General features: G+C 39.0%; 2 protein-coding genes across 3 annotated transcripts in view; both read right to left on the minus strand.

Annotated features, from left to right (window-relative positions):
* Nucleotides 1–2,794, minus strand: part of frs2a (fibroblast growth factor receptor substrate 2a) — a 38,185-nt gene extending 35,391 nt beyond the window's left edge. For both annotated transcript variants that reach the window (XM_049014404.1, XM_049014411.1), the window contains exon 1: nucleotides 2,368–2,794. The gene's annotated coding sequence lies outside the window, so the exon portion shown is untranslated. The remainder of the gene's footprint in view (nucleotides 1–2,367) is intronic.
* A 5,025-nt stretch (nucleotides 2,795–7,819) lies between these two features.
* On the minus strand, nucleotides 7,820–12,534 carry yeats4 (YEATS domain containing 4). Its single transcript, XM_049005671.1, has 7 exons — nucleotides 11,391–12,534; nucleotides 10,700–10,819; nucleotides 10,477–10,543; nucleotides 10,171–10,265; nucleotides 9,962–10,051; nucleotides 8,644–8,731; nucleotides 7,820–8,418 (listed from the first exon to the last, which is right to left on the minus strand). Exons 1-7 carry the CDS (start codon nucleotides 11,439–11,441, stop codon nucleotides 8,249–8,251), a joined length of 681 nt encoding a protein of 226 aa, XP_048861628.1. The 5' UTR covers nucleotides 11,442–12,534; the 3' UTR covers nucleotides 7,820–8,248.
* Nucleotides 12,535–13,207: the final 673 nt, after the last annotated feature.

A 13,207-nucleotide genomic window follows, 5' to 3' on the forward strand; every position in this document is an offset into this window, starting at 1 on the left:
TTCAAGCCTCACAGCATCCAGATTTTGGTGTCAATAGGCTAGTATGAAGTTAAAAATTATACAGTGTTAGGCATGTCAGCATAGGAAATTGCTGGAAGCTTGGCTTCAAAAGCATCAGTTAGAAAAACTTCTAAGCCATCACCTTAAGGTTGCTGAAGCATGATGTATGTTTCTTGTGCAAAGCAAATGGACAGTGTTTAAAAACATCAGGTTTCCATCATGACCTCCGATGTACAACTTCCATTCAAGCCTTATGTAATCATACAATTTTACTTTTAATAACTAAAACTAATAAAATACTGCCTCTTCAGTGCTTTTGCATTACTAAACTGCTGGTACTGAAATGCCATTACATGCTATGGTAAAATTAACAAAAAAAATGTATGTGCCGTGTTCCCATTCATTCATGCCAGGTCTTGTTTATGCCATTTACTGAAAGGGTGTGCAAACCCCAACCTTGCAATTTACAGTTAATGTTTAAAACAATTCACTCCTTTCACCAAGCCCATGGCCTTCGTGACCTGGAGTATCATTTGATTTATAAGTCAGCAAGGCTACATTACTGATCAAAGGAAGCCATGGGAGATGAAGGTGGCTAATGTTCCTCTAAAACTCAGCAAACTTCACGGAGTTCAAGAAAGTTATATTTATGACTACAAATAACCATTAAATTAGGTAATGAGCATAAATACTTTATTATCAGTGGAGATAAGCAGGTAATGTGTCAAAAAAATTGGGGATAAATTATAGGTGTGACTATGTAGTGGCGCTTTTTGCGGATCAAGAAAAGGAGTGAAAGTAAACTACTCATTATGGATGTGACTGACATCGTGATCTACCCGTTCTTGTGAAGCTAACAATTACACAAAATGAAATTACATGTTTTCTAGATTCCAGCTTCTCCCTCTATATGCTTACTTTCTTAGCTTTGTAAATCACATGAAATGGATTGATAACTTTGACTGTTTTGGTTAAGATGGACCTAAATATATGCAGCATCAAAATAGTAATGATTTTCATTTTTAAACATATATACAGTACTTGTACTATTAAGCAGCACTGATTCCTGCTTTTCTGACCCATTTATTAGTTTATTGCCTGTACTATTCAAATATGCTGAGCAGTTTCTCTCAAAAAAGTAATGCCATGTTATTATCAAAGCAATTATGTTTTTTAATGACATCTCTAATGCAATAACAGTAAATATGTGAGTGCTACTGAATACAAAGCCACCCAAACCTCAAGGACACAAGTTTGACAATGACTATGAAGATTCAGCTACCTCTCCAGGTCATGCCACAAAGACAACCAATCCAAACAACCTGGTTAGATGCATAGATCACACTTCGAAAATGTTCAGCAAATATCAACCTTACCCAATATGTGCTCACATATCTAGGAGGAGATAAATGGACACCGAGTACATGTCTTATAGGCAGCTAAAGGAAAACACTCCAGAACACATTTTCCAAACCTCGGCAATGGCCTCATACACGTTACCGGTAGTAAAACAATATTTAACATAAATTTGTATGAACTGAAAACAATAGGGTCTTAACGTGAAGGGTGTACTATACAACACAATGAAATATTTAACATAAACACGGATTGACGTACCAATGATCAACTATAAAGAGCATCTGGAGAAGACAGGTACGGATTAAGGAGAGTCCCGAAGGTGGTCTGACTGACTGATCCTCAAACTGATAGCAGTCCCACAAAACTAGTACCGAAATTCCTAAAATACTTTCCTGAAGCCTACCCACCCCCTCGCAAGTTAACGGGTTTTTTTTTATCGAACTAGATTAATCCACATGAAAGTTTGAATGAACATTGTTTAAATTAGCTCTAAGTTTGTAATATGGGGGGCTGAGTCCGAAAAACAGTTAGCCAACTATACACCAAGTGTGTAGCACACTGCCAGCAGGACGTTATGCACTAATTTTACAAAAACATAAAATTGCTTTTAACCAACTGCATAACAGTTGTGCCTACCCTAAGTGTAATTACCAACCTAACTGGTGCGCCATAGTAACCAGTAAGCCACATCAATGCCCACCTAAATTTTCGTCACACTCGTAACGGCTAGCTAATTTAGCGGACTATGGAGAGCGTGTTGTGAAATATGCAGTCAATAACAATCTCTGGGGGTCTAAGATCAACCCATCTTTAAAAAAACAACAATCCCGAAATACTATGCAGCGGCTAACAATATTGTCCAAATAGCGACAATGATCGCCTGGGAGTTGAGGCTAATATCAACAAACCTCCCACTTAGCCAACCGTTTAACTGGGGGGGAGAAAGAGACAATTCACAAAATCGAGATTTTAATACAGTTAATGAATGAAAGTTATTGGAATACATACCGGAGGGGAAAATGTCGTAGGAAAGGCGCGTGGTCAACTCGCGAGGGAAAAACGGCCGTGGAAGCCGTGTTTTTGCCCCGTTTTCGCCACTTATTAAATCCCTTCTCCTTACTCAGAAAAAGAGAGAGAAGTCCAAAGCGAACTCCGTCTCACTTTCTCTCCCTCACCCTCTATCCCGGAGCGCCAAAATAACAGTCGTCAAACTTCTAATTACGATCAATTCCAGTCTTTGGGGACGATTTAACATGTCAGGGACTCCGGGGTGGCGGTTTGAACTTCCCAGTTCGAGTAAAATCCACATTAATGTTTGTAAATATTGACCAAAAGCGGCAGAGCCGTTTCTCTCCCCCCGTACTCGCCCTGCTGGGTTACGCCGTAGCTCCGCGAGCGCCGGGCCTCGTTCTGGAGTCTCGGGACAAGCGCGAAACTGCATCCGGGTCGCGCGGCTCCTTTAAAAAACATCGGGATGCTTTTCTCTTTTCCGCCTGCTCCATGTAGTAGATCGAGTGCATGAAGAGCTTTTCCAATATCAGTTACAAGAAACTCCATTTTCCTTTTTAATTTGTAGCTGTGTGTGTTTCAAAATCGTGAATTTAGAACAGCAGTGTCATTGGCTACCGTTCTTTATTGTATCACCGAGGGTATTGAATTCCACAGTGTGACTTGGTGCCTAATAGTAACATTAAATACATTACCGTTTATTAGAATGGTTTACACATGTTTTAATATCATCGTTCATGGTAAATAAAGTATACTAAATTCCATTACTGTAGTGACAGCTTTTTTAATTGCCTAAATAATGAAAGGCTTTCTATACATCATTATGCATCGCTTATTTTTTTCGCGAGTCTAAATGCAACGCCTTTTATCCGGGGTACATTGGAAGTGGTATTGTGGAAAATATGATTAATAGTCAAGACTGAGCCCCACACAACTCCCCTTCCTCCATTCAAGTCAACAATACTGCTCCCCTACAGTGTCTTCCATTGCGTTAAAGCTACTGAAATTACCATTTAAATACTTATGGGTCAAATATTCGTCCTGTGGTATATTATAAACACAGAAGACAGTGGGCTGCAAGTTTCTTTTGCTGTGTGTCAGTATCAGTGTGTATTTCTAAATAGAAAAATAATCTCCAACATTAAATATACGAGATACGATTCAATTTATGATCTTTCCTGTGGGGTAAGAACTAACAGTTCTCATAAGAAGCACAGCTTTGACTGAACGAATGGACAGGATTCGGTGTGTGTGTGTGTGTGTGTGCATTATGTTTACATGACAATGTAATACAATCCTGTTATTTTGATGTTGTGGGGTCGATTTTTCTGGTCACCACAAAAATCTGTGAATGCAATCAAAAAACTAAAAAAGTTAAAAGTCTCGTATTTTGTCTGGTTACTTATGGTTAAGGTTAGGGCTGGGTAGGGGTTAAGGTCTTCATGCTGGGATTAGAGTTCTCCCCATAGAAATGAATGGAGAGTCCCCACAAAGATATAATTACAAACATGTGTGTGCGTTTGTGTGTGCGCGTAAATGCCTTTTGATTGAACAGCTTATGATTAATGTAGTTTTAAGGTTATACACATTACAAAGAGGTATAAAGCTTTAAATTCTACCGCATGGGTTGGATAAAATCAGCAAAGCGACTATTTTTTTCACAGCCAAATAAGAGAAAACATCCATCCATCCATTTTCTGAAACCGCTTATACTGAAAGTATTCTTACATACAGTATTCTGAGTTTTTTTAAACATATCTGTCGACACATTGTTCATAAGCGCTTAGATCAGTGGTTCTCAATCCTGTTCCTGGCGGCGCCCCTGCCCGCCGCCACAATGTTTTCATTCCAACCCTACCTTAATCGGGTTTATATGGTCCTTAATAGGATAATAATTGCAGGTTGAAAGCAGCGTGGGATGGTTCGAAAACGGGGGGGCAGGAACAGGATTGAGAACTACTGGTTTAAAGCCCATCCCAGGAAGCACAAGGCAGGGGGCACCCTGGGTATGAGGCAGTCCATTGCAGGTCAAACACAGTCCATACCTGGGGGCAATGTAGTGATATATTTACATATGTAGAGTTTGCATATTCTCTTTGTGTTCTACAGTCCCACAGTCCAAAGAGAGTTAACTCGAGTAGCCAGATGAAAGGCACGCGGACACAAGGAGAACCTGCATAATCTAAACACAAAACGTAACCTCCAACCCTGTGAGATCGCAGTAATAGCCACTAAACCATGGTGCTGTGTTGTTTATGAAATAAAAAGCACAAAATATCACAAAAAATAATACTAGTGTACATAAAGCAATTAGTTTAGGCCTACCTAACATAAGCAATAGTCCAAAGAAATGAAAATAGCCTATAATTAATATACATTATAATATGATGTACATTGGACATAAAAGACTCCTGTATCACGTCTTGTGGTTTTGGAGCAGTTTCCATGCTTCGGCAAACGACGGAGAAGGACGGACGCTCCCATACAGAAAGGGGAAGATGGCAGAAAATGTAAATGCTTGGTATGCTATGGTATAAGTAGTGCTAATACATCTACTTATAACTTAATTTATATTAATAACTTAATTTCTTGTTTTATTGCATTTTAAGTTTAGCTTCAAATATAGAACAACACTGGAATATGCTCGTTTGTATTAGAGAGTTTACCGCCCCCTAGTGATAAATCGTAAGTTATACAAAATTCTGAATTACTTTCAAAGACATTACTGTACTTGTGTTCTCGTGTACCCGATTTATGGATTCGAATCTTTCATTAATGTTCCATTGCCGAAGTCCAATTCCAATACTTATGAACAGAAGTACAGAGGTAGGTAAAATCGCCATATGTCGTTCTTGCCCCGCCTCAAATATCAAGGATACATCAGTTGCATCCTAGCCAAAAGAGATCAGTCTTATGATTCATTGTACCCCTAGTTCGTTCTTGTGAGGCAAGTTAGCAAGACCGGTCTTGCCAAGCTCACAAGTACGATCTCTGCGTTCTTGGTTTTGAGAAACATCCCAGGTATTTTTTTCAGATCATTTCCATAGGGCTATAAAATCAAGCACTAGCACCTAGCGATACAGTCTCGTTTACAAATAATTGTAAAAGAATGGCATGGCACTGTCATAGGATGCCACCTTTGCAATAAGTCGGTTCGTGAAATTTCTTCCTTGTTAGACATTCCACGCAGTTGCATGTGGTGTTATTGCAAAGTGTAAATGTTTAGGAGAAACAGTAACTCAGCCGTGAAGTGGCAGACGACGTAGCAGAGTTATCAAGTGCTGACGCGCACAGCGCATAAAAGTCACCAAACCTCTGTTGCCTCAATAACTGCAGTCCTATAGACTGGGCTTCTATGGCCAAGCAATTGCATGCAAACCTCACAATAAAATAGTGTCAGATGGACTGGTGCAAAGCATGCTGCTACTGGACTCTGGAGCAGTGTAAACGTGTTCTGTGGAGTGAGGAATCGTTCTTCTCTATCTGGCAGTCTGATGGATGAGTTTGAGTTTGGCAGAGGAGAACGCTACCTGCCTGACTGCACTGGGCCAACTGGAAAGTTTGGTGGAGGAGGAATAATGATATGGGTTTGTTTTTCAGGGGTCTAATTTACAGCGAAGGGAATACTAACTGCATCAAAAAACCAAGACATTTTGGACAATTCTATGCTTCCAGCTTTGTAGGAACAGTTTGGGGAAGGCCCTCTTCTGTTCCACCATGAAGACATAAAGACATAGTTGGGTGACTTCGGTGTGGAAGAACTTGACTGGTCCACACAGAGTCCTGACCTCAACCCCATCAAACACCTTTGCTATGAACTAGGAGAATGGAGATTGTGAGTCAGGCCTTTATGCCTGACATCAGTGTCTGACCTCACAAATGGTCTTCTGGATGAATGGGCAGAAATTCCCACAGACACGCTCCAAAATGTGGAAAGCCTTCCCAGAAGAATAGCAACTATTATAGCTACAAAGGAAGGACCAACTATTGATGCCTATGGATTTATAATGGGATGTCATAAAGGTTCCTGTGGGTGTTCCGATACTTTTGTTCAAATAGTAAACATTCCAAATACCTCATCCATTCATCCATCCATTTCCCAAACCGCTTATCCAACTGGGTCGCGGGGGGGTCCAATAACTAATTTTTGTTTGCATTTATTGTGTTAGGGTTATGATTCTTTTTAGCAGATCAGTATCAGGTTCTGATCTTCCATGTATGACCCGCTGCCTTACCTCTGGTTGCCTGGCAATTGGAAGAAGACTCGGCTTCGGCATTGGCTTATCTTCCTTGCTCTCCTCTCTCTATTTGACTATCCCTGCCGGCCCCTGGAGGATGGGCTTCCCCTTTGAGTCTGGTCCCTCTCAAGGTTTCTTCCTTCTAGGGAGTTTTTCCTTGCCACTGTCGCCTATGGCTTACTCACTGGGGGCTTTGGGTGAGGATACTGTAAAGCGCTTTGAGACAATGTAATGTTGTGATAATGCGCTATATAAAAATAAATTTGTTGTTGTTGTTGTATCATCTTAACTGCTCAATGTCTACTGCATGACATCTGCATATAATTAATATTTTTACATTTTCATTTTATCCTACTACCCCTTGGAGATTATACTGGTCACTTGTTCGGTCTATTTTGTAAAATGATGATTCTGAATTGTTTTATTGTAGCACATAATTTATTAAAGCAATTAAATCAAGCACATACCACATAATGCAAGTTAATGTATCAAGAAAATATATAAAGGTTAGTGACTGTAAAGTTCCTGGAACATTGATATCTGCCTTGCAGGGAAATATTCATTGCATGATACTGAAAGCACTTCTCTAGAGCACACATATTGAATTTCAGCTTTCCCCGGAATCCAGAGTTCACCTTCAGAGCCTCGAGAGGAACACGGAAAGACGACGTCTTTGTCCACGTGTCTGGGGCCAGAAGTTAGTCATCAAGGAAGATCAGGATTGATCTTGCCTGTTGCTCTGCTTGTTGTAGCAATGAATATGTCCTACATCCTACACAGTAATGGAAACACCAGAAGCTATTAACAGTGGGAAAAAAAATGTCTTCGCACCGTTATTGAGACTGCAAGTTTTTTTTTTTGTTTTTCAGAAAGCCAGAAAACATGACAAGTCATGTCAAGACATTTTTCCATCTTTAACACAACCTTACAGTTGACAACAATCCCATGATGATTATCTGCTGTAATCCAGTAATTCAAGACTCCACATTATCTTATTACGGTTGCACTGTGAATATTTGAGTTTGCTGGATAGAAGCAGGGTAGATGACACTACCCTACAGAGACTACAGAGATGATATTTGCAAGTAAATATCAGCTGATAAAGCCAGTATTTTATGCATCTAAATTTACTTTGTCCCAAATGTGATTTGTTGCACATATCTGCAATTTGGCTTGTATGTCCTAAATGTCAAATAACAGACAGACCACAAATATTAACAACATTTTCCAATTTTATTAATCAAGGTGTAGCTGCCTTACTAGTGGTTGAAACAACAGTAACATAAACTGGACATTTACCATAAAAGCTGCATTAAGATATTTGTTATTAAAATAACGATCTAAATCGAAGTACTTCTGCAGACCACATAATGGTACAGCAAGCTTTTGCATAAGACCTGGAGGTCATTTCAATTAACAGCATGAAAAAAAAACCTAATCAGCTTTACACTTGGAAAATGCAACTAAGACATGGTGACAATACAAGTGTGAACCTTTGTAAAGATCATGATCCAGGGCAGGAGGAAGGAAGAAACGGCAGACAGGCTTATGCTGAGAATCTGGGTGTTAATCTTCCAGAGAACATTATCGGACAGTGTGCAGGACAGACTGTCAAGCGCAGGATGGGGACTGATCCCGTCACTTCAGTGGTCTTTGATCTGATCCTCCTCCTCCAGCTTGCGAATTTCACTCTTCAGGAAGTTGATGGTCTCTCGGCTCGCCTTCAGCTTCTCCTTCAGCTCCGTTATCTCCTGGCTTGTCTTCTTCTTTGCAGATTCCAGCTTCTCACGCGTCCTCAACTCCAGCTCAGCAACTGGAAATACCACCCAAAAGTTTGTACCTTTTATCCATTATGAGGAACATGAGCATGGCCCATCTTAGATATAAAAAAGGGTGGTGAGCAAAGACACAGCCCCTTCAGCTGCACACAAACCTGCTCACCATTTACACACACTCACACATACACACAATCGAGTCCCGGCCGAAACTAACAGCTTGACAAGGATTGTGAAAGTCACAATTAAGTGGTGCAACTCACACTCTGTCTCATGCTTGTAGGCACCTAATGTCAGCTGTCTGGATGTGGTCAGCAGCTGTTGCATCATAGCAGTGGGATCCTGGAAAATCTGACAACACAAAATAATATCTTAACTTCAGAGCAATGGTTACAATAGTTGGGGGGGGGAGGGTGGTCATAAAGTGATTTCCAAATCATGTGAACAAAACCTTAAAATATCCAAGTCGAACCTACATCAAAGAAGTGTTTGCATTTTTTTCTCCATCAAAATATCACGCATTTTGCCAATCAATAAGGAATGCATAAAAAAATCCCCCATGCTTTGGATAAGTACCAACTATCCAAAATAAACTATTCACAAAAGATAAGGTTTCACTGTAATACCCATTAAATCATGCAACTACAAGTAACCAAAATAAAAATGGGATAAAGATTAGAGATGATACCTATTGACTCTCAGGTTACTTTAGTGCTGCCAAACAATGTTGTGCTTAAATTATTGATGCATAGGATGCAAGCTTGTAAAATAAAAAAAAATGGTGGAGTTTTTAATATTTAGTCTAGGTGCTTTTACCTTAATGCAATTCTTTAAAAAAAAAAAAAAAACACAGAAAATGAATTATGACAATTAGAATATGAGATACCACAAACTACAAAAATCTTTTAATTCCCATCGAAATGTTTACTAATTAAAATGATCTTGGTTGCTGTACAGATTCATTCCTTGAATGCTTGATCATCCGTTTTGAACAAAGTGCGCTGGGATCTAGTTTGGATCTCCCTACTTATGTTAAAAGACATTCTCGGTGCTGATGCATATTGAAAAATGCCTAAACTTGGAAGACGACCTGCAGGAGGCTGTCTCCAAAATTAAACCCCAATAGGACTTGTTTTGCTCCAAGCATTGTTTCCATCCATCTCATTAGGTAAGTTTGTTTGCTAGGCCTATATATAATTGTTTATGGTTGTTAAACCAGTGATTCTCATTTTGTTTTAACATGCCAGCTCAGTCGTGACCACATATGAAGTGTAGGTCTAAATTAATGCTACGATTAAGCGCAAATACGATCACAAAATCCCTCCATGCCACCCTTCCATTCATCATAAGAACAAAGAAAGGATGCAGGACCATAAATGCTTCCACAAGTTAAAAGACAGATGTTAAGAATTTGGGGGGTTTTGTTGAGCCCCTGAGCAAGGCCCTTAGCCCCCAGTTGCACCTGGGGCTGACTGGCCCTACTTTCTCAGTAGTATGTCACTTAAGGGAAAAAAAGTCTACTAAATAAATATGTATGTATAATTTTATATATATAGGACCAAAGTCAGTGCAGAAGCTCACCATCTCATCGTAGAACTCAGACACCACTGTCTTCTTTGGCATGGCACTGGAGTCAGACTGGAAAAGCTTCAAGAGGTGGTACAGGGTGACCTGGAAGATCCATTATGACCCAGCTTGGTAAGGAAAACTGGTCCACACAAAGTGGTACTTTAAAAACAAAAATCAATAGAAATTTCAAATAGATATTACACGCTAAAACATTCACTCACCGGTCTTTCATTAGGATCAATGAAGAATATCTTGATAATAATCTCAAACTCTCCCCAGCCAGTTTCTGTGATCTCGTACGGTGGTTTTGTGACAACTGCAATGCCAACATACATTTTAAGCTGAGCTTAATTCCTTAAAGAATATCAATGCCATTTTCTATAAGGCAGCCTTAATCAAGCTATCGAGATGTCTCTGCCTTCCTAGCAATTACCTGACTACTAGTTGCCACTGAACGTAACAGGTGAGCAGCATGTACAATTTAAGAATGCAGTGATGCTATGAGCAAGAATGGCAGGCTACCTCACCTCTTAAGGGGTTACCGTAACTTTCATGAAGTTTGAATTGGATCTTCTTTACATAAGCAGACATGTCCTGCAGTGAAAATAAAAAATGTCAATCAATGAAGCTGTGAAAGAAGGAGTTTAGTTATTGTTTTGTTGTAAAGAAGAAAGAGTAGCGTTACACTCTGCAGATACATACATTCATATATACAGCAGCATACATCTGAGTCACAGACCCCTATCTTACCTCATTTCTGTAGGGTTTCACGTAGACTGTCCACTGGTGAGTGTGCCCGTCCTCCTCTCTTTTCTTCCCAAAATATCGCGCGACATTACCAAACACTATCGGCTTCACAATTGTTACTCCCTGAGAGAAAGAATTTAAGCTCGTTTAACAATTATCTAAGTGTTTAGCTAACACTATCGTTTGTGTTTTATGACAACCATATTTTGCAAAGCAAGCTCAGTAGGTATTACCACTTGTGAAGAACAAACACAAATTTTATACAAGGATTTAGTTCTAATTCTAAAGACTACTGCGTTATTTCTGACTGCCACTTAAGTAAAATATCCAGCTTTTAAGCAGTTATAATTGTAATTCAACCCGATCCAGCATGATAAACGTAAATAACACTATACATGGGCAGCTGTGAAAGACACTGGTACATAAATAAACTCGAACTTTAACATGTTTTCAGAAGAAAAAGTGTATAATCTCAACTCGCACTTACATATTCAATATCCCTCAATACTCAATTCATGCGTGTTAAACAGATATGCTGTATCATTACGATCTCAAACTATGCTGAATTTTAAGTTGTCATACAAACCTCTGATCAACCCATACGGATTCCCAAACAAACAAAACGTTGTATTTGATTTTCATGACTCTAATTAAAAAAAAATAATAATTTGATATAAAGGCAAAAGATCGTTACCTTCACTCTCCCCCCGGAATCTGGACCAAATTCAGCCATTCTCTTAAACATAGTATAGTAAAGAAATCTTATAATCAGACGTATTTCGTCTGCTTACACGCAGACCTCAATACCACTGCGTTCGAAAATATGAAAAACGGCTGCCATTAAATTAAGAAAGCATCTTTATTCAGTAAATAAACCACCAGATTTTACCCGGAAGTTTGCCCCAAAAAACACTTCCGACGTGAAAACGGAAAGCGCTGCATAGTTCCTAACAACGGCTTTTGTCCTAGCGGGCAGAAAACAGATCAAATAACCTCGCAGTTTACCTCTGACAAGTGGCTAAATACGCGAAAAAATATCAAACGTATTTAAGTTTAAACCGACCTATTTAATTTTATAATTTGCAATCTTATTACAATTACGAGTTTTACAACAGTCGTTCACGTGGTTACAATCGTGCATGGGCGGTTTAAGTTCTGTAAATTAAAGTTAACGTTAAATAACTGATCGTTTGTGACTTAAGTTACGTACATTTGAGACAGTCAATTAAATGTTAGGCATATATAAGGTTAATTCTGGCCATCACAAACAATGTCTATTTAATAGAAATTGTAGTCTATAATATTCAAGTCATCTTGAAAATAAATATCTGGTACCCAAATAGTTTTCCGTTATTAATTAGAATAGTACTTTATTCTCTAATAGTTCGCTTTTGTCAGTTGATACCATTCATTTTAAACTAATCTGTTACAACCCTAACTGCAGCAGACTTAATTCCGCCTAAGAGTAGCTGTCCAATAAACTGATCCGTCGAAAAAAGCGGATTATCTTTATCATTTATATAGTAGTCTAGAAACAATGTGCACAAACACCGTATTACACATTATATTGGTACATAAAAAGATAATCTTAATTGCAAAAGGCAAACTATATTAAACGTGCTTCTGTCTCAGTCGATGTTTTATTTTAAGATAACTCTTTTCACTCATTTGTACAATAAAATGGAAAAAGGTGGTTTCTGTATTTAAATAAATCGCCATTATGTTTTATTATGTATTGTTTTAAAGTCTAGCTGCATAGACGTAGTTTTGAGGAGGGGGACACGCCCCCCCCCAATGCCCCTCAGTAATATCACATAATGCCTGGTTTACAAAAACCACATACGATTAACATATCTCATTACATAATTGTATATTTCTTTTCTTACAGTTCGTGTTTGGGGAACCCCTACCCTCCGTTAAAACGGTTTATTCTCAACTCCGGCAGGCAGACGCTCACTTCCAGACCTGCGACTAAAACACAACAGAGAGCAGTGACGAAACCTACACCCCTGTCTAGCTGAGATACAGTTCATTCAGTGCAGTTCATTATCGTACAAGTCATTGGGAAAAAAAACTTACCAACGTCGCCCCTTCGTAATATATATATATTTTTTTATTACTCTGCTATTTCCCATAAGCATCATTCCCAGACTGAAGCCCCCCTCCCCCCCCCGTGCCCAGGGACGACCAGGTTGAGAATGGAAGATGAATGGATTTTCTGTACGACTTCACGCTACATGTCGAATCCCATCCAATGAACCGTAGCGTCAATAACATATTTTAAAATGCGGACGTGACCGAAATATGCTAAATTCACACATTTCTTTGCGTACCAGTATACGTGCATAACATTTTGCAGATACCGCAAAATTCACACTGGTAACTTTAAAAGTGTCATACTTAATTGTAAATATGCCCGTTCTTATACATAAATCGTGTGCTAGCCTAAAGTATTCCTTCGACAATAGGGGTCGCCACGAAGTAATAATGAATCGATAATAAAATTCGCCC

Source organism: Brienomyrus brachyistius, chromosome 1 (assembly GCF_023856365.1).
Source record: "Brienomyrus brachyistius isolate T26 chromosome 1, BBRACH_0.4, whole genome shotgun sequence".
Lineage (NCBI taxonomy): Eukaryota > Metazoa > Chordata > Actinopteri > Osteoglossiformes > Mormyridae > Brienomyrus > Brienomyrus brachyistius.